The sequence below is a fragment of the Myxocyprinus asiaticus genome, chromosome 37 (assembly GCF_019703515.2).
Source record: "Myxocyprinus asiaticus isolate MX2 ecotype Aquarium Trade chromosome 37, UBuf_Myxa_2, whole genome shotgun sequence".
NCBI classification, from domain to species: Eukaryota; Metazoa; Chordata; class Actinopteri; order Cypriniformes; family Catostomidae; genus Myxocyprinus; species Myxocyprinus asiaticus.
Window position 1 is genome coordinate 17,517,866 of NC_059380.1, and position 21,721 is coordinate 17,539,586.

Here is a 21,721-nt window from a genome sequence, read left to right on the forward strand (position 1 = left end):
AAGAAAGTCATCCACACCTGGGATGGCATGAGGGTAAATGATGAGAGATTTTTTTTTTTTTTTTTTTTTTGGGTGAACTATCCCTTTAATAGAAAATGAAAACTGTTAAAAGGAAGCAAAACATTTTGAATATGTTAGAGGGGAGAGAGTGAGAAGAGAATATAGGGAAATCATATTAATACTCTATTAAAAACACACAACTCCACCTCACCCAGCCATTGCGTAGCTATTATTTGGTTCTCTGAAAGAAGACCCTCCACCGTGAACACTGTAGTCATAACATTTAGAGACCAAGTTTTACTTAATCTGGTAATCCTAAAACTTCATTTTCCCACCATCAATTGCTGGATTGCTCCCTTAACCAAACCCCTCACCAGCAAAGCGGCATTCCAGAGAGCGAAAGAAATACTGCGATGAAGTTTTAGCTCATCATGAATATTAATTAGGTTATTTTTACGTTACTTATAAAACGTCCTCGTGCGTCCGGTCACGCAACCTAATTAATATTAATGACCCAAGACTTTACCGTAGTAGGGTTCCCCCTAGTGTGGTCAGTGGGAGGGGTTTTGGCGCGTTAATGATGGTGTTGCTGTTGTCTTTCTGTGCTCTCCTCACTTTAAAGATGACGGAGGCAGTCACGGCACAGCTAGACTCATTCGGAAGCAATTTCAAGGTTTGTTCCTTTTTTTTATTTTTTTTTTTTATAAATATGCTTGACTGGAATATTATTTTGCATTTTACATTCGCTTAAATAGATCTCCCGAGTCTATACCAATGTTAGTAGCTTCACAGGTCGCCCGTTGTCATAGTCGTTTGTTTAATCTAAAACAAGCCTTCCAGCTACCGCTGAATCACTTGTAGCTATTCGGCTAGCACTATGACACTTATGCTGCTGACAATGTAACACTAACTTAGTTCTGTGACACTTGCTGCTTGTTATTTTACAGTTCATGTGTTGGGTCAGTTTCCTCTTAATACCTTGTATTGACTTGTACTGTTGTTTTACACGTTAATTCTACCAGTTCAGTCCTCGTCCGCGACGCTAACCAATATTCCCGCCCACATCCATTGACTCGTCAGCCACTGACCAATATTTATGCTTCATTTGCAATACAACTCGAGTAATATATCAGAGGTATTACAAACCTATCTTATCTGTACAGTAGTATTACATATATTGTGTGGATTTCCCCTCTCAGGTGATAACTTGAAAAACATGTCATGACAGTAATACCTGCGCTCTAAACGGAAACTAGAGCAAGATTTCACTCAACCTACTTTGAAGGAAACTGCCTGTGTCATGCTCTGAATAAGCTGAGGTGGCTGTTGATAGCTGATCTCGTCACGTCACGAGCTTTCATTGAGCCGCGCGAGCTGTCACTCATCCGTCTCGCGCGGAATCTGGAGTGATCGTGTGTATCTGTTGTCTTTTTCAGCTCGCGGACCTTCAGGCGCTTCACTGCTCGCACCAGGTACTGGCAAAATTGTAAATTAAAGCGAAGTTGTATGACGGCCAAGCCGTTTAGAAACGCATACATGCAAGGCTTGTTCAGGATGAGAGATCTGCTAAGTGCACAGTGCATGCCAGACTCATAGATGCAAACTTCCTCTTTCTCTGGTAGGAGTCCTGTACATTTTTGATAATGCAAAACAAGCCTTTAATAAAGTGTCATTTTTTGAAGTTGTTTATGGAATTTTTTTTAAAACAAAATCGCAGGATAGTTTGTTAAAATAGTTTTTCCTACTGTCAGTGTGCGTGACCATCTGGCTGTTTGTTCACCCCATTGGTAAATCTATTTTTAGAAAGGATCAGATAAACATAACTTTGTAATTGCTCAACATCCTCAGTGTTTATCTACAACAGCTTGCCATATGGTCCTCTAGAACAATGCTTTTGTGCTCTGATCCCAACACTTTTTGTGTTTGTTTAATTTTCTCTCTTTCTCTCAGATAACCATTAGCACTCTTGCATCTGCCCAGGTGGAGAGCCGTGGTCCGGTCTCTCATGCCCCCCACAGCGCCTCCCAAACTCCCTCTGGTATGTCTGCTTTAAACCCTAAATTAAGTTCATGCTTAAGATTGAAACCAAATTAAAATTTGGCAAAGGCGCATAGAGACTAATGACTTCTGAATCTCTGGTTTAAAATGTGATCTCGTATAGTCTTTTATTATTATTTTGGGATTAGGAATGGAGAGCAGTCAACCGGTCAACATCACAGATCCAAGTACACGTCGGAAGAAGAAACGCAGATCTCGGGCCGCAGACAGTTTCACTGGAAAATTTAGTGGTACTCAACCATTTAGAACATGCATTGTTGTATTACACCTCATAAAACGTACATGTTCTTTGTTTGGTTTACTCTCATTATTAGTTAAACTTTATAATCCGATTTAGAGGTCTTCTCTGAAAGCCGATGCAACAGTCTTTCAAAATGCACTTCCTGATTGCAAGGGTTGGGGAAATTGAGTAAAATTCAGCTGTGTGTGATGTAGATCTGTACAGGCTGACCGATGAGCTGCTGGGTCAGGGAGCCTATGCTAAAGTCCAGGGGTGTGTGAGTTTACAGAATGGAAATGAGTATGCTGTAAAGGTATGATAGTATTCCATAATGTAGTAATAGTAATATCAAAATTGTTTATTTTTACAGTCCAAATGTTAGGAAATCAACTAAATATTTTGAAGATCTCATCAGTTCTTTGTCATATAAACATAATGAATGTCTGTGTGTAATGTTTGTTCGTGTTTTTCAGATAATCGAGAAGAACACTGGTCACAGTCGCAGTAGAGTTTTCAGAGAGGTGGAGACGCTTTATCAGTGTCAAGGAAATAAGTACGATCTTTTTCCCTAATCATTGTGCTCCATAAAATCATAATAGAATTTACTGTAATTGATTGATGCACTTTTACCTGCATCTACCATTATGTGTTTTCCTGTAGGAACATTCTGGAACTCATTCAGTTTTTTGAAGATGATAGCTGTTTTTATCTGGTTTTTGAGAAGTTACGTGGAGGTACAGTACATTTGTATGGGGCTGTAATACAAATGTTCTCATATGCTTTTTGGAAATAGAAGTTTACATTTGTTGTGATTATTTCTTTGTTTCTTGCATTTTTTTACAATTTATTTTCCTCCAAAATCTCTTTTCTATCAGGTTCCATTTTAACACACATTCAGAGTCGAAAATACTTTGATGAGAGAGAGGCTAGTCATGTGGTCAGGGATATAGCACATGCACTGGACTTTCTGCACAACAAAGGTAAATGCTCAAGACTTAAGGCCACGGCACACTTACAGTGAAGTGCTTCGTTCTTCACCCAGAGCCAAAAAGAAGTTCAAAACAGCTGAGCAATTACATACTGTTTGCGAACATTCAGACAATGACCACACAGCAGGCGGAGGCGTTTAAAGGGATAGTTCACCCAAAAATGAAATTTCTCTCATCATTTACTCACCCTCATGCCATCCCAGATGTGTGTGACTTTCTTTGTTCTGCAGAACACAAATGAAGATTTTTATTTCAGCTCTGTAGGTCCATACAATACAAGTAAATGGGTGCCAAAATTTTGACACTCCAATAATCACATAAGGGCAACATCAAAGTAATCCATAGGACTACATTGGTTAAATCCATAGCTTCCGAAGTGATATAAGTATGGGTGAGAAACAGATCAATATTTAAGTCCATTTTTGAATTCTTCTCTCTGCCCAGTAGGGGGTGTATGCACAAAGAATGTGAATCACCAAAAACACAAGAATGTGAAAATTAAAGTGGAGACTAACTGAGCAGGGAGTAGAATTTATAGTTAAAATGGACTTAAACATTGATGTTTCTCACCCACACCTACCAAATCGCTCCTGGGGACATTAAATTAAACCACAGGAGTCAAAAGGATTACTTTTTTTTTTTTTTTTACAAATTTTGGTACCCATTCACTTGCATTGTATGGACCAAAAGAGCTGAGATGTTGTTCTAAAAATGTTCATTTGTGTTCTGCTGAAGAGAGAAAGTCACACACATCTGGGATGGCAGAAGGGTGACTAAATGATGAGAGAATTTTCATTTGTGGGTGAACTATTCCTTTAAGGTACATTTTAATATGGGGACACTCAAGACTACATATAAAACATTAACTAATGTGACATTAAAATGTGTTATCAATGAATATATGCCTCATTCTATGAGTAGAGTTCACACAAGATCAGTAAAAAAAGCTGTTTTAACTACTCAATGATTAAAAGTAATATATGCAGTAGATAATGAGTAATTTGCAATGTTTACCTTTTGCATTCATGGCACTAATGCACTAATATGCAGCTATAATATGCTGTGATTACACCCTTTTATTGTAATTTATAAAGACACTGATACTACTGCAAAGATGATTGTATAAAAGAGGGTTAATGGGTGGAATACAGACAAAAGAATGGTGATAAGAGAGACATATCCTAATTTGGGCAGATGTGTGAATGGCTTTCAGCTGCAGACGGCGCATGAATGAAGCAGCATTTCAAACAAATGAGTGAATGGGCACTTAAGAGTATTAGAGTAGATTTGATTCCTTTTTTAGACTAATGAAACAAAAAAAAAAACAACATGACATGTTCTTTGAAAATGTCTCTATGCGAAAAATCATACAGATGTATGTAAGTTTGCATCGGCTTGCTAATTACTCTGCATGCCGGTGTGTTTATGTTGACTAATCTTAACTAAACAACGTAACTGGGATTATCTGTTGGCCTCAAAGTAGTTGGAGCTTATAGAACCACCAAAACGAACTCAAAACCACCTTCGTTGGCCAGATTTAGTTCGAAATGACGTCACACTCATTCGTTCTTCGATTTCATATGAAGTGTGCAGGGGCTTTTACTCTGCTTGCTACCGACCATGGCTCAGTGTATGTTTATGTACATTCAACTCCCTCCACAGGAATTGCTCATCGGGACCTCAAGCCTGAAAATATCCTGTGTGAATATACCAATAAGGTAATGCATCTGCTTTGTCATTGATAACACATGAATGTAAGGACAAGACCTTTAAGCAGGGTTCGTACAACGTGCTTGAAGTACATGAATTTGGCTTTTTCAAATTGAAGTCCTGGAAAACCCTTGAAAATAGCTATTTTTACCAAGAGGTGCTTAAAAAGTTCTTGAATTATAGAAAATCTTAAAATACGTTGCTTAAATAATTTAATAAATGAAATGTATGTATTTATTTGTGGAAAAACACCACGATAGACCACTGCTGAAGCGCATAGACGGCGCTGTTACGTGTCACATGTTACTTTTGGCAGCGCTGTTCAGAATGGGCCAATCACAATCAATTGTTACTAGAGGATTTAAAAAATATATATATATTATAGATACTGCTGTTGCGGATTTAAAAAGTATGAATCCTTGCAACTATCAGTTTTAATTAAAAATTACTCTCCAGAGTAAAGAAATTATGAGATGTAAAACGTTTTGAATGATTTGAATGCAGATCAATGGAGGATTCAGTTTTGTGAGCCATCTAGCGCCCCCTTGTGTAAAGAAAGCTTTGTGTCTTATAAAATAAGTTATTTCTGACAACATTTGGGTCAATATCAAAATATGTTGACAAAGTCATGTCCCTTGACCTTTTTAGTCATGAAAAACTTTTTTTTTTATTTATTTATTTTTTTTATAATTTTATAACCTAACCTTAATGATATGAAATGGCTTGACTCTGTTTTGCACATTTTTAAGAAAATATATTTGAAATTGTTAATTGCCTGAATAAAATCCTTGTCCCCTTCATCTGGTACACCACTTCTGTGACATGTAAAGTTATTTGTGTATTTATTTTGTACTTATTTTTAATAAAAGCATTAGTACAAGGCCGAACGAGTGTGCAAAAAAGCATAAGAAAATTATTATTAATAATTTAAAAAGAATATTTGACCCTTGATTTCATGGCATTGCTGTTATCAATGTTAAAACCTTTTTTTTTTCTTTTTTTTTTTAAATACAAAAAGTAGTGGAAAATAATTTACGGTTGAAGTTCAGAGGCTGCTTAAATATGCATATAGGGATTTTTCCCAGCATGTTAAAAAGTTATTAATTCACATATTAATATTTTCACACAAAAATATTTGGTGTTGTACCCCATTGAATCCTCGTTAGTGTTAACTTAATGTTAACTTGCTTCGTTCGTGAAACAAAATTAAATAATAAAAGAACAACAGCCAAGTTGTCCTTTATGAATAAAAATTAATGTCATCATGTCACAAAATGTTTACCTTCAGGGTTTTGTAAGTTGGAAAGTCAAATTTTTTTGAGAATGACCCATTTGCAATTTCGGTCAGTTCCTCACATAAATCTGTTGTGTGACTTTAGAAAATATGAAACACCGCACATGAGTCATATGGACTACTGTTTACGGACCCAGTTATTCACTTTTATTGGAAGCGAAGTGCATTTTAAGGGAGCACACTACAATTGCACATCAATTTTGTCATGAATGAACCAAGAATTGTTACTGTGAGAATATGTAGTTAAAGATGTTCATTGCTGTACTTGAAATAAGTGGTGTTTTATAAAAATAAATTAACTGAATGGTTAAAATATTTTTTATTTAAAATGAACAAATAAAGAATTTGATTTAATGACATCTCGAGCATAGTCCTTGAAAACAAATATAAATGTGTTTGAAAAGTCCTTGAATGTCCTTGAATTTAACTTTGAAACATCTGTATGAACCCTGTTTAGGATCTAGCAGTCCTAATCGTAATGTAATGTGATGCACTTGTGTTCAGGTGTCTCCTGTGAAGATCTGTGATTTTGACCTTGGCAGTGGAGTAAAGCTGAACAGTGCCTGTACCCCTATAACTACCCCTGAGCTCACCACACCGGTAAACTCGACCTTATATTTGCATTTCGCTATGCATCAGGCACACTCCATAACTGGGGTGAAGTAGCATTGTTTGAGAGGTGCCTTCTGTTATACTCTAGTGTGGCTCGGCAGAGTACATGGCTCCTGAGGTTGTTGAGGTCTTTACAGATGAAGCTTCATTCTATGATAAGCGCTGTGATCTCTGGAGCCTTGGTGTCATTCTCTACATCCTTCTTAGTGGGAGCCCTCCCTTTACCGGCCACTGCGGCACCAACTGTGGCTGGGAACGAGGAGTGACCTGTCGTGCCTGCCAGGTAAGGCACACACTAATTCAAACATGCACCGAATTCCTTTCATTGACTTGGAGAACTTAGCAGTGCTGACCTGAGCTGTTCACCTTTGTTCAGAACAACCTGTTTGAGAGGATTCAAGAGGGAAAGTATGAATTTGGGGATGGAATCTGGGCTCAGATATCAGATGATGCTAAAGATCTGATCTCACGGCTGCTGGTGCGAGATGCCACTTTACGACTGAGTGCAGCTCAAGTCCTAAAGCATCCCTGGGTGCAAGGGGTGAGTCTTTTGTTTTCTTTAATCTTTTTTTAACCTTCATTTTATAATTATTTATTCACAAACTACGAATATATCTAATACGTACAGTATGTCTTGTATATGGAACAGTATAAGCCTTGAGAGGCCATGCGTTAGTGATTTTTGCCTCGGTTAAGGGGTGTTCTTGGGCACAACAAGAAGCAGAGTGCCTTAAAGGCCCTTAGCTGTGGTAAAATCACTAATGCACGTTCTCAAGTGGCTTATGACTATTCTAAATTTGCGGCAACAAAAATTTTCCATATATAGTTAATAGGGCTGTCGATATAATGCGTTAATTTAGTGTGATTAATTATATTTAAAAAAATGTATGCAATTAATCATGCCTCAACAAACCTCACAAGCAGTGCAGTCACAGAATGAGAAATGCTCACTTAGGAGGAAGCACAACAGATGGGCGAAGCATAACAGAATACAGGACACTTGAGATGTTTTTCAAAGTTTCCACTACTTTTAGCTTGACAAAGCGTCCTTAAAATGTGGCAATTATGACTCTAAATACCAGTGCGATGCTACAAACGTGCATGAACATAGAGCTACTGTGAGAATTTGACACATTGAGAAACTCAATGCAAACAGATTGGTGTCGATTGTAGGCTTGTTCAGTGATATGAAAATAAAACAAACAATATGTTGAGTTCTTAAGGCTATTTTTGTATTGTCTAATCAATGCTTTATTCACCTGCCACAATAATGCAATTCATTTCAAACTGAATTTAATCTGTATTATATAGTTATTATAGGCCTTACATGTTTTATATATATATATATATATATATATATATATATATATATATATATACAGGTGCATCTCAATAAATTAGAATGTCGTGGAAAAGTTCGTTTATTTCAGTAATTCAACTCAAATTGTGAAACTCGTGTATTAAATAAATTCAATGCACACAGACTGAAGTAGTTTAAGTCTTTGGTTCTTTTAATTGTGATGATTTTGGCTCACATTTAACAAAAACCCACCAATTCACTATCTCAAAAAATTAGAATACATCATAAGACCAATAAAAAAACCTTTTTAGTGAATTGTTGGCCTTCTGGAAAGTATGTTCATTTACTATATATGTACTCAATACTTGGTAGGGGCTCCTTTTGCTTTAATTACTGCCTCAATTCGGCGTGGCATGGAGATGATCAGTTTGTGGCACTGCTGAGGTGGTATGGAAGCCCAGGTTTCTTTGACAGTGGCCTTCAGCTCATCTGCATTTTTTGGTCTCTTGTTTCTCATTTTCCTCTTGACAATACCCCATAGATTCTCTATGGGGTTCAGGTCTGGAGAGTTTGCTGGCCAGTCAAGCACACCAACACCATGGTCATTGAACCAACTTTTGGTGCTTTTGGCAGTGTGGGCAGGTGCCAAATCCTGCTGGAAAATGAAATCAGCATCTTTAAAAAGCTGGTCAGCAGAAGGAAGCATGAAGTGCTCCAAAATTTCTTGGTAAACGGGTGCAGTGACTTTGGTTTTCAAAAAACACAATGGACCAACACCAGCAGATGACATTGCACCCCAAATCATCACAGACTGTGGAAACTTAACACTGGACTTCAAGCAGCTTGGGCTATGAGCTTCTCCACCCTTCCTCCAGACTCTAGGACCTTGGTTTCCAAATGAAATACAAAACTTGCTCTCATCTGAAAAGAGGATTTTGGACCACTGGGCAACAGTCCAGTTCTTCTTCTCCTTAGCCCAGGTAAGACGCCTCTGACGTTGTCTGTGGTTCAGGAGTGGCTTAACAAGAGGGATACGACAACTGTAGCCAAATTCCTTGACACGTCTGTGTGTGGTGGCTCTTGATGCCTTGACCCCAGCCTCAGTCCATTCCTTGTGAAGTTCACCCAAATTCTTGAATTGATTTTGCTTGACAATCCTCATAAGGCTGCGATTCTCTCGGTTGGTTGTGCATCTTTTTCTTCCACACTTTTTCCTTCCACTCAACTTTCTGTTAACATGCTTGGATACAGCACTCTGTGAATAGCCAGCTTCTTTGGCAATGAATGTTTGTGGCTTACCCTCCTTGTGAAGGGTGTCAATGATTGTCTTCTGGACAACTGTCAGATCAGCAGCCTTCCCCATGATTGTGTAGCCTAGTGAACCAAACTGAGAGACCATTTTGAAGGCTCAGGAAACCTTTGCAGGTGTTCTGAGTTGATTAGCTGATTGGCATGTCACCATATTCTAATTTTTTGAGATAGTGAATTGGTGGGTTTTTGTTAAATGTGAGCCAAAGTCATCACAATTAAAAGAACCAAAGACTTAAACTACTTCAGTCTGTGTGCATTTAATTTATTTAGTACACGAGTTTCACAATTTGAGTTGAATTACTGAAATAAATGAACTTTTCCACGACATTCTAATTTATTGAGATGCACCTGTATATATATATAATATATTTGAATTATTATGCATTATTTAAATGAATTATCTTTATTTGGGGGCCTTTCTCAGCAAATAATGAATGTACACGATTAATTCAATTAATTAATCGAAGTGTCATGTAATTAACTCGATTATAAATTTTAATCGAATGACAGACCTAATAGTTACATGTAAAGTTTGATGTTGCCTAATCAGAAAGTTAGTTTTAAAAAAAAAAGTTTAAAGGAGAGAGAGTGAGTGAGTTAAAGCAGATTAAAGGCCTTGTGTGGGTTAGTTTACATTTCATTATTTTAATTAAATTAATTATTGTCCCATTTAAACATTAGGTCAATATAAGTTAATGGGATTTAGATTGTCCGCTGTGCAAAAACTGTAATTCCGATCAGTTAGAAAAGTCATAGCATCCTTAGTCAGAACAACCTAAAGGTCTGTTCCAAGTATGGTGGATGTAGCACGAGAGCTTTAGGACAAGCAGGATTGGGAATGTTACTTTTTAAATGTAATCTGTTTCAAATAGAGATTACTTGGTAAAAGAAATATTCAGTAAATTAATCCAGTTACCTCAACAAGAAAGTAATGTTATAAGATTACTTTTAGTTACTTTTTGATTACCTAAAGTTTGCATATGTGAATAAAGTCAAGAGAAAAGCGATATTGTTTCAGTGACTTTTAATCATGCCTTTTGAATTCAAACAAACCATATTTGAATAATGTTATGAGTGATGTAGCTATTATTATATATAGTATAGGGTTGTGCGGTGTACTGGTACTAATAATACCATCTTGCTATACCAAAAAATTTAAAACGGTACGATATCATCTTGTTGTTAATTTCGGAACCATATTAAAGTATGCTGCCATTAGCAAAATGTAATGTAATGTGAGAGTTTTGAGATGAAATCAAAGACCATTTGAAAATAATAATAAAAAAGCCTCTATGCACATGAACACACACTACTGATGCTTGATTTTCATGCAGTGTGTCCAATAGTATCCATCTGCAGAGCCGCAGATCAGTGTGTTGAGTGTATAAATGGCTGTGAGCTCAAATGAACTCTTTCTCCGTTGCAGCTCGGAGATTTCAGCTCGTGAGCGTTAATATAACGAACCCTTCACAAACAGGAAGAACTTCAAAGATCTTTCAAAATAAAAATCCCGCTGAAATGAGAGCTTTATTTAACTGGATGCGTGAAATTGAAGACATTACAACAGAAATATATTACTACTGCCTAAAAGTGTAATATTCAAAGCAGTCGCAATAACACTCATAGTAACAATAATATTAAATGGTTATATTATTAGTATTATTATCTGTAAGCAATGTCACAGAAGCAAGTGTACTGAATATCAGCATGTTGTGATTCAACCATGGCGAGGGTTGGGAACTGATAGCCAGTTCTTGTTCAGAACCGGTTCCATTCTTTAAAAAGCACCGGAATTGTATGATCTTCGTGACTTTTGGTTCCGTTAATGGTTCTCTGGCGTGCAATTTTCCGCCAATGGGGCTGGAACACCGTCCTCAAATACTCTGACAGTGTTTCCAGCAGCACATCTCTACAATAGCGCTGCCCTCTACTGACTCTACAGCGTAAAAACACACAGTTCTACCAGTGTATTTAATTCCCAATCGAACGAGTCTCAATCCGGCTCTTTTTACAGCATGAAACATATGCACTTCCGGTACAGTTTTATTCCCGAAATAATTATTCAAAGGAGCCGGTTCTTTTGAATCAACAGCGCAAAAAATATGGTGATTCCGGTATAGTCCGATCCCGAAAGAACCATTCTCATGAGCCGTTTCTTTTGAATCAACAGCGTGAAACATACAGCGCTTCCAGTATACAAGTAATCTTTTACTGATGTGCAAGTTATGAATGTCCAGCTCGAAAATAAATAAGAGCTGTTGAAGTCTCACAAGCCTGAAATACAACTTTAGGCTACAAAACACAGTCTAAACTGTGTCTGGAACTGTTACTATTTATTTAATGATGACCTGTGTCTCTATTAAATCAAGGAGTGCAGTTAGTGACTGGTTGTTCATATGACAATATATAATTAAAGATACACAAGTTTTGTTGTAATAAGTGGAATTTTATAAAATAATAAATGAAGTAATGAAATATGCCATCACATTTTGTGTTGGTTTAATTTCTTTATTTAAAATAGAGTAAGGATCTATTATTGGATTGTATTTATATCTCTAAAAAGTCTGCAAACACACCTTTTACAAGAACTGTATTACATTTATTTCTGATTTGATATATCTGCTCTGTACAAATCTGAAATTATCTCATTATTTGGTAACAGAAAGCAGATGGTAGTATATGCAATAAGAATTGCATTTCTCATTTTAAATAATTATTTTTTAAAAAAGTACTAAAAGAATTACTGGAATCGTTAATGTACCGGAATCGTTAAGAGGAATCGGAACCGGAATCGTCAAATTCCTTACGATTCCCAACCCTAGCCATGGCAGCCTTTTGCCTCAGGTAATCAGATTGTTTTCATTTAATGTTTTTGTTAATACTGTAAAGGTCTGTTGTGCATCTTTTTTGTAAAAATTTTTTTTAACAAAAAATAATATATATATATATATATATATATATATATATATATATATATATATATATATATATATATATATTATACACTACCAGTCAAAAGTTTTGAAAAACTTACTCATTCTTTATTATATTTTTTTTTTCTTCACATTTTAGAATAATAGTAAAGTCATCAAAACTATGGAATAACAGAAAAGGAACTATGGGAATTATGTTGTGACTAAACAAAATCCAAAATAAATCAAAACTGTGTTATATTTTAGCATCTTCAAAGTAGTCACCCTTTGTCTAGAATTTGCAGACATGCACTCTTGACATTTTCTCAACCAACATCTTGAGGTATCACCCTGGGATGATTTTTAAACAGTATTGAAGGAGTTCCCATCTATGTTGGGCACTTATTGGCTGCTTTTCTGTATTATTCGGTCCAAGTCATCAATTTCAAAAACTTTTTTTTAGTTTATTTTTTATTAAATTTTAGTTTTATAATGAAATAAATTAATATGGTGGCACAATTATATTTTTGTCTACAAAACTAATTTCAAACATTTAAGCATACGCCTTCAGATCAAAAGATTTTTAAGATCATGAGAAACATTTCAGTCAAGCTGAAAAGTATGATATTTTCATTTGATTAAAGCTGTATAGTATGTATTGGATTAAACACAATTTGATCATAACATTTAATTAAAACATTTAACATGGAATCAAGAAAAATTTTAACAGAAAAGGCATAATTTGTATCTATAAGACTATGCAGTTCTTTTAGACAAGTAATTTTCTGTGTAATTTCATCAAAAATCTGAGTTTTTTTATTTGTTGCCTAAGTATTGAATTAGTATCGATACCAAGGTACCAGGGCGTACCGAAGCCAAAATTTTGGTATCGGAGCAATCCTAATACAGTACAAGAAAAAAAACATGAAAAACAGGGACACTGCCTCCTTAATAGGAAAACAGAATATGTTCAAATGTAAAACAACTCAGCATTTTTAAACAAATCAGGTGATCAGTTACAGAAAATTGTTTATTTTCTTATCAAGCAAATACAGTTTGAACAGATGCACTGAATTATGTCTTGGTTAACAAAATCTGACAGGATATACCTCCGATTCAAAAACACTACAAAGTTGAATTCTGCATTATATTGCAGTTAGCATGAAGACTAATTGGCACTGAACAATCATTAACTTCCGACTGCAATCATTAGATCACAGGCTATCTTCTTTATCATCATCATCATCATAATTATTATTAATGCCTCCAGTGTCTGTCCTCTGTTTGCTCATGATCCACAGTCAAACATCACCAGCTAACATTTATGGGTGATACTGTGTTTAAGGAGGATTTTAATGACAAAAAATAAATAAAATATTTTTAAAAATCTTGTTTTAAAGAACAGATAAAAACAGATTTAAACCTTTTTAGTGTGTCTTGATTTACTTATTCCTACTTTCTATGAGTTTTCAAATGTTACATTTGCCAGTATTTCTCCCTCACCCGTACTTTTGAACTTCTTAATGATACATTTATAATAAGTATCAAAATCAGATTAATTATCCATTGCACTTTCCCCTAAGAATTTAATAACATTTTCAATTCATTTGGTATTCATGTGTACAATTTGAATTGTTTTCAACAAAGAAAAAAATAAATGCTGTCCCAATTACAGTTGTCAATAAAACATGAACGCATTTCAGAGAACAATTTTAGAGTTTCAACTGAAGTTAAGATGGAAATGAGAAGTCACACTAAAGTTTCGACAGTGTACCGGAATACTAGCCGTTCGCCGGGTGGAGTGGTCGTTTCTCCGCTTCTATTCCTGCTCCTGCGAAAACGATCGAAAGGCGGTCTGACAGCGAAATTAGGGAACACTTATGACTAATTTTAACTATCCTGGCTAACATGATTTTCGTATGGGTCTTACCTTTAAATGCTTCTTTAAATTATGTATGGGGTCCTTGGAAAAACACTGCATCTTCACAGCTGGAAGACATAAATTGCACTGAACTGTAATGTTGTTTCCCTTTTCTTCATTGAAGTGACAAGAATGTTGGAATTTCCCCCAAAATAATCATATTTCTCCAGTGGCCATTTCGATGAAACAGCCCTTTTAATGGTTTGACCTCATCTGGAGAGCAATGTTGATCTGAGACAGGTGTTATTTGCACATGCAACAATAAGTGGCGCCATATTCACGTGAGTCACGAGAGAGAACCAGAAGAGCTCCCCAGTGCGCATCTAATCATATCTGTACCACTATAAAGCAAGCAGCGGTCTTTATCATTTTATGTCAGGAGGATTTTTTTGTTTTTTTTTTAATATTTGAAAATTGTAATCCCAATTTCTACCAAATGTAATTGTAATCTGAATACGTTGAGTTTACAGATTACAGTTACACATTTTTTTATATCCTGATTATGTAACACCATTACAAGTACTACGTTACTCCCCAAGCCTGAGGATGAGTTACAGTCAGAATTTCTGGTCTTGTTTTAGGGATTTAGAAAAAAATCCTAAACCAGTCAGTCTGACTTTGTCAAGCCAACATAATAAACAGTTCTTCCGCCAAGTAATATATTTCATTATGCTAAATGTAGAAGTTTGGAACACAGCAACTTTTAGGCATTTTATTATTGAATGAATGGCTCATTCAATCAGAATTTATAAATGTGTATATATTTTTTGTTTCAGAATACACCTGAAAGAGTTCTTCCAACTCCTTGTGTTCTACAAAGGTATTTGATATTGATTCAGTGGATGAAGTTGCATCATTTTTTGTTTTCTGTCATTTTTATTACCGTCTCTGTCATTGAATCTGCAGAAACTTCAGCACTAAAGACCTGACACAGTTTGCAGCAGAAGCCATCGCATTCAACCGACAACTGTCTCAGCAGGAGGAAGAGCAGGAGGACTTTGGGGCCGTTGTCTGTTCTATGAGGCTCTCCCCTCCCTCTAACTCGAGATTAGCCCGTCGCAGAGCACAGTCTCATGCACTACGCATGGATACCTGACACCTGCCCACTGCACAGGAATTGAGTAACACACATACACAACTCATATGGTGCATTTTAAGGCTTCATACAGGCATACATTCTCTGCCTAACAGAATAGCTTATTGAGAATACCGTAAAGCCCTAACCCTCAGCAAACACATAATTGCACACCACAAACTCAGTACTTACTAACCTTAAGTATGCATACCACAGGAAAAAAATACTCAGATATTTCTTGTTTGCATTTAAATTAGCAGCAGGTTCATGTTCTTTCTTCCTTATCCAGTTCTCAGTGTAATGGAGTTTTGTGATCTCTTTTAAGCATCAGAAACTAATTTTTTTTTAATAATATTTAAATATTTATGAGCAAATATTTATGACTGAAAGTGTTTTGCAGTCACAAAAAGGGTGCTCAGCTCTAAGGGAATTTTACAGAGCTATTGATTTTAAGTGAGGCTTTTAAACATTAGCATTTCCATTTTTGGAATGATTTGACTTGACTTCATTTTTAAACATTTTAAAGCCACTAAACATTCTTTAAAGGATTAGTTCACACAAAATGAGAATTCTTTCATTATTTACTCAACCCAATGTCACACCAAACCTGTATGATTTTATTTCTTCCATGGAACACAATTAGAAAAGATTGGAGAGTCTTCATATCTTGCCATATAATACAAGTGAAAAGTGATTCCGGTCTGTAATCGATACAACTCTTGATACAAAGCCATAAGATCACTTATGAGTTGTTATTCACTCTTAAATTAAAGCTTTGATCAACTTCCAAAAGCAGTGCCCAAATCAAATATGGCAACTACTGTGCAGGTGCAAGTGTTCCTTTTGTGATCTGTGGAAGACAGAAAGGCATATAGAGGGTAAGTAAATGATGCCAGAATTTTACTTCTGGCGAAGTGAAACTATACCTTTTAAGATATTTCAGTTACTGTGAATCACTGGACCTATTGCATTTTGTTACTTTTTATTTTTTTTAACAAGATGTACACTTATTATCCCACCTAGCCCTATAAACTTCTAGCTGTACTTTGTTATTGTTGAGTAAACAATGTTTTGGTTTATTTGAGCAATGTAAGCCATGCTGCCTGACTAATCTACCTTAGAATTTCATGTCTATCTATACAAATGTATATTGTGTGGCATGCTCTGTGTAAAGTGTGAAGAGGTATGTAGCTGCAATGAGGTGCTGAGGTAGAAATTTGACCAATTACTGTCTGGTTAGTAAATATGGTACAGTAATTATTTTTGTCTTTCAGGTTTCTGATTTTATATATATATATTTTTTTTTCATTTAATGTATTTTTGATGCTTCTGTTTTGTGTAGAATTATATTTGTCTTTTTTTAAAGTGTTGAATATTTTGTTGCAAACATGCAGTATTTTTCTATGAATCAGGGCAGTGAGTGTGTTCTGTTAATAGACTTAGTTGATAGGTGCTGTAAGTTTAAAATGTTTTGCATTCAGTGAAATTGTGCCATTTTGGGGTAGAGCTCCTAAAATGCGATGGTCAACTGTTAAAGGAGCTTTGCTGCTAAAAGACCTCACATTTGCCTTTTGTATTATCAAATTATAAAACATTACCTATCGTAAAGTTATTTTTCCTTTTATCCCTTGCTCAAAATGCTGCTTGAGGTGAGAAGAATTTCGTTTTTTTACAGTATGTACATTCATGAGCATGTGTTGGGGAAACATTTCATGTACCAGGGATGAAACTAGAGCGCACTACCTCATTTAAAAGGTCTATGTTCTCAGTGCGTGTATGAACTAAAGTGCTTCCCAGTCTTAGTTCAGGAATGTCGTCCAGCAGGAATAAGAATAAATTCATTACATCTTATGTGTTGCTTATTTATTTTGGTAAGACATACAGGAGATTGTGTCCATTTAACCTCTTAAAACTTCAGTGGCTTGCACTGAAACCTAAGTGAAAGCTTGAGTCGTTCCAATATAGGGAGTAAGTAAATAATGATTATCACCTACAGTATTATAAAATCAGGTTCCTTTTTTAGAATTTGACCATTGCGATGTAAGTTTATGACTAACAGTTTAACCATGTATACTGTACAGTATTTCCAGTTTGCCACAGCCACCTCATTCCCATGGCAACTAAAGCAGGCCTTCTCTGATTATGTGAGCATTCAAAGATGGCTCAAAGTCTTTTATATTTTAGCTGTTAGGGTGCAAAATTTTCTCTCCCTTCTACTAAGCTCTCAAAGGTATTAAAGTATGATAATGGAGATAAATCAACAGATCATTTACATATATTTAATAACCCTTTTATGTTTTATAAAAAGGACAGAGAACAGTATTAGTCTCATTATTATTTTTCACTTTTACTCCTTGGTCAAAACAAACCTCATGAAAATGATTGCCTTCAATAAACGATCTGATTTAGCCATTAATTTTAGGCCATTCTCATAATGTAAACTTAAGCTGTAGGCCTTGTAAAGACTAAAAAGATGATAATTCTACCATTTCTTTCTGCTTTCACAACATAATGTCACTGTGAGTTCTCTCAGAGAGGGATGCTAATCCAACAAAGAATAGGTCTAAGAGAGTAAGCCCCGATCAATATATGAGGAGTGGACTATTTAATTCCTTTTTCAAGGTTGCATTGGAACTTACATTCCTTGAATGCAGTTTATTTCAAGAGAGTGTCTATCCTTCACTGACCAGTGAAAAAGACTCGTCCTTGGACTGAATGTGAGAGTTTCATGGGTGCTGCAAGTTCTAACGTTTGATTCAAGATAAATTAATATTATGTTCGCTTTGTCTGAGCAAATATGAAGCATTATGAAAGCTCTAATCTAATGTTATACCATTTAACATACCATTAATGGAGCTCTTCTTGTCGAATTGAAAGTAGCTGGACAGCGCCCCATGCGGTAATGAGGTGAATTGAATTCCATTAAGGGGAATAACGGGTGTGAAGCGTTGAGTTCTGGACCAGTCGCTCCATCCCTTTAGTGCACACCTCGATTTCATGTGGTCTTCCAGCGGCTGAATTCTCATCAAATTGGAGATTTATTGAAAAAGAAGACGGCATCTGTCAACTTTTCGAAATCTCATCTTGAGGTGAGTTAAAAGTCAGACAAACTCCTTTTTAGGTTGGAATCGTTTAAATGCATGTTATTTATAATAGTTCAAACAGAGTAAGATGCTACCCTCAAAGAAATACATTTGTGATTGATTTATGATATTATTTATATTGATTGAAACTCTTTCTTAATGATTACATTGATTCAATGTACACTGGAGAAAATGATTTCAGAAAGTCAAGAAAACTTTTGAGTTTGTTAAACCTTTCATTCTTAAGGATAGCCTTACGAGTAGTTGGTGCGACTCTTTTTATATTTACCATGCAGATAGATTGATAGATAGAAGGATAGATAATAGATGATGCATGAATGGGTGTTGTGTGTGGATGATGGACGGACGGACAGATAGATAGATAGATACAGTTGAAGTCAGAAGTTTACATACACTTAGGTTGAAGTCATTAAAACAAATTTTTAACCAATTCACATATTTAATATTAGCAAACTATAGTTTTGGCAAGTCATTTAGGACATTTACTTTGTGCATGACATGAGAAATGTTTCCAACAGTTGTTTACAGATGGATTGTTTCACTTTTAATTGACTACATCACAATTCCAGTGGGTCAGAAGTTTACATACACTAAGTTAACTGTGCCTTTAAGCAGCTTGTAAAATTCCAGAAAATGATTTCAAGCCATTAGACAATTCTCAGTGCCTCTTTGCTTGACATCATGGGAAAATCAAAATAAATCATCCAAGAATTGTGGACCTCCACAAGTCTGTTTCATCATTGGGAGCAATTTCCAAATGCCTGAAGGTACCACATTCATCTGTACAAACAATAGTACGCAACTATAAACACCATGGGACCACGCAGCCATCATACTGCTCAGGAAGGAGACACATTCTGTCTCCTAGAGATGAACGTAGTTTGGTGCGAAAAGTGCAAATCAATCCCAGAACAACAGTAAAGGACCTTGTGAAGATGCTGGAGGAAACAGGTACACAAGTATCTATATCCACAGTAAAACGAGTCCTATATCGACATAACCTGAAAGGCTGCTCAGCAAGGAAGAAGCCACTGCTCCAAAACCGCCATAAAAAAGCCAGACTACAGTTTGTAAGTGCACATGGGGACAAAGATCTTACTTTTTGGAGAAATGTCCTCTGGTCTGATGAAACAAAAATTGAACTGTTTGGCCATAATGACCATCGTTATGTTTGGAGGAAAAAGGGTGAGGATTGCAAGCTGCAGAACACCATCCCAACAGTGAAGCATGGGGGTGGCAGCATCATGTTGTGTGGTGCTTTGCTGCAGGAGGGACTGTTGCACTTCACAAAATAGATGGCATCATGTGGAAGGAAAATTATGTGGATATATTGAAGCAACATCTCAAGATATCAGCCAGGAAGTTAAAGCTCAGTCACAAATGGGTCTTCCAAATGGAAAATGACCCCAAGCATACCTCCAAAATTGTGGCAAAATGGCTTAAGGACAACAAAGCCAAGGTATTGGAGTGGCCATCACAAAGCCCTGAGCTCAATCCAATAGAAAATTTGTGGGCAGAACTGAAAAAGCGTGTGCGAGCAAGGAGGCCTACAAACCTGACTCGGTGGCACCAGTTCTGTCTGGAGGAATGGACCAAAATTCCAGCAACTTATTGTGAGAATAATAGGAATTTTGAAGTTTAAATGTATTTGGCTATGGTGTATGTAAACTTCTGACTTCAACTGTAGATAGATAGATAGATCGATACACCTTGTCACACAAACATACTGAGTAATAAATTTAAATGATATCAAAGTCTCTCTAGCAAGTCAGTCCAATGTCGGCCATCTTTGGAACGCTCTCAGGAGGCTTTTTCCAGTCATGCCAGTGCGGCTACTATCTACTTGAATGGAGAAAGACCAAAATCTAAAAACGGTCAAGATTACGATCAAAGAACATATTTCAAATCCGTAATAAAATCTCAGAATACGCAAAAAAAAAAAAAAAAACACACAATTTTCCCGGCTTGTACAGCTAATGCGCATGCACATTCTAAAGTTGATTGACAGATGATGTCTGTATCTAAAAGGTGATTGGCTCTTTTAACTGTAAGGCGGGACTTCCTTTCTACATCTGTTGACCGTTGGGCACTCAGAGCTCCTTGGTTGAGCGTTCCAGTTTCTCCCATTGATTTTAATAGAAGTGGCCCATCTCTGCTAAATAATCTCAGATGATACTTAATTTCCCCACTCCCAAAGCTTTCACAACATCAGACTCATCTGGTCTTGACGGCACTAGTTAAATTGGCACACACAAACAGGCAGGTGGATATTTGAGGAGGGGTAAATTTTGTTACTGAACATCACTGTAATACTCATACTCTTCTCCTCTCTTGACTCTTTCTTTTCATTCTCTTTCTTTTTCCCGTATTTTTCTGTGGTGGGTGAGAAGTTCAGTGCCATTTAGAGAGGATGATTTTCACTAATGAAGATGCTCGGCCTGTATTGAAGAAGCCATGTGAGAGGAGGGTGGTCCGTTCACAGGGGTTGCCCTCTCCAGCACTCTGCTGTGCTTGCGGGCTCTGTATTATGCTGGCAGGCATTAACATCACCTTGGTAGGTGCTCTCGCCTTTACTAAACTCCTCCCTTTCAACAACCCTCCCATCATTATTGGACCCATCCTCCTATTGGTGGCCTTTTCATTTTTTGGAGCGTGTTGCATCTGCAGACGACGACCCATTGCCCAAGCCTCTCGCATGTCTACAGGATGGGACCGCTGGACATTAATGCGAATGGGCGGAGCCATGTTTGAGATGGAGACCAGTGAACCCACTCTACAGGATACCACAGCCATTCAACTCAGTCCAACAATCTCTCCAAGCTCCTCCCATCACTGTAGCCCCACCCATCTTCTCACTGCTCCACCCCATCCTTTAGAAACCTACGACTGTCAGTCAGCCTCAGAAAGAAATGATGTGAATCTACTAAACCCCACAATGGATGAATTAAACTCATAGTTTGGACCCTGCCATGCTGAAGAAAACCTTTCAACTCTCTCTGTGCACTTTGTCCTAAATCTAGTGGCCCCTTGTAGCTCCCCAAGACAATCTCAACAGAGCTTGAACAAGTGTTAAGGAGCTGTCTGTCTGATTTTGAAAACATCCACAGTCACGCAAAGGTCTTGAAATTAGACATTTCATATGAATAATAAAACATGCAGAAGAGCTAATTATTTGAGAAGAGGCAGTAACAAATTCTATTCAGCTTTCAGGGTCA

The 21,721-nt window shown here is 36.5% G+C and overlaps 2 protein-coding genes across 5 annotated transcripts; both read left to right on the forward strand.

Annotated features, from left to right (window-relative positions):
• Window positions 1–546: 546 nt before the first annotated feature.
• Window positions 547–17,253, forward strand: LOC127428146 (MAP kinase-interacting serine/threonine-protein kinase 1-like). 4 transcript variants are annotated; one of them, XR_007895032.1, is made up of 15 exons: window positions 547–673; window positions 1,437–1,472; window positions 1,951–2,038; window positions 2,187–2,288; window positions 2,494–2,591; window positions 2,752–2,831; window positions 2,939–3,012; window positions 3,154–3,258; window positions 4,930–4,985; window positions 6,776–6,871; window positions 6,972–7,166; window positions 7,260–7,424; window positions 15,104–15,147; window positions 15,234–16,547; window positions 16,586–17,253. XR_007895032.1 is itself a non-coding variant. In XM_051676268.1 (14 exons), the coding sequence occupies exons 1-14, from the start codon at window positions 578–580 to the stop codon at window positions 15,421–15,423; spliced, it is 1,425 nt and encodes a 474-aa protein (XP_051532228.1). In that variant the 5' UTR covers window positions 547–577; the 3' UTR covers window positions 15,424–17,253. The 4 variants fall into 4 exon arrangements, 3 of the variants coding, with proteins under 3 accessions (XP_051532228.1, XP_051532229.1, XP_051532230.1); XM_051676268.1 differs by having other exon boundaries at window positions 15,234–17,253; XM_051676269.1 differs by lacking the exon at window positions 1,437–1,472 and having other exon boundaries at window positions 551–673; window positions 15,234–17,253.
• Window positions 17,254–20,916: 3,663 nt separating this feature from the next.
• On the forward strand, window positions 20,917–21,462 carry LOC127427781 (transmembrane protein 275-like). The gene has a single exon (XM_051675557.1). It carries the CDS (start codon window positions 20,917–20,919, stop codon window positions 21,460–21,462), a length of 546 nt encoding a protein of 181 aa, XP_051531517.1.
• Window positions 21,463–21,721: the final 259 nt, after the last annotated feature.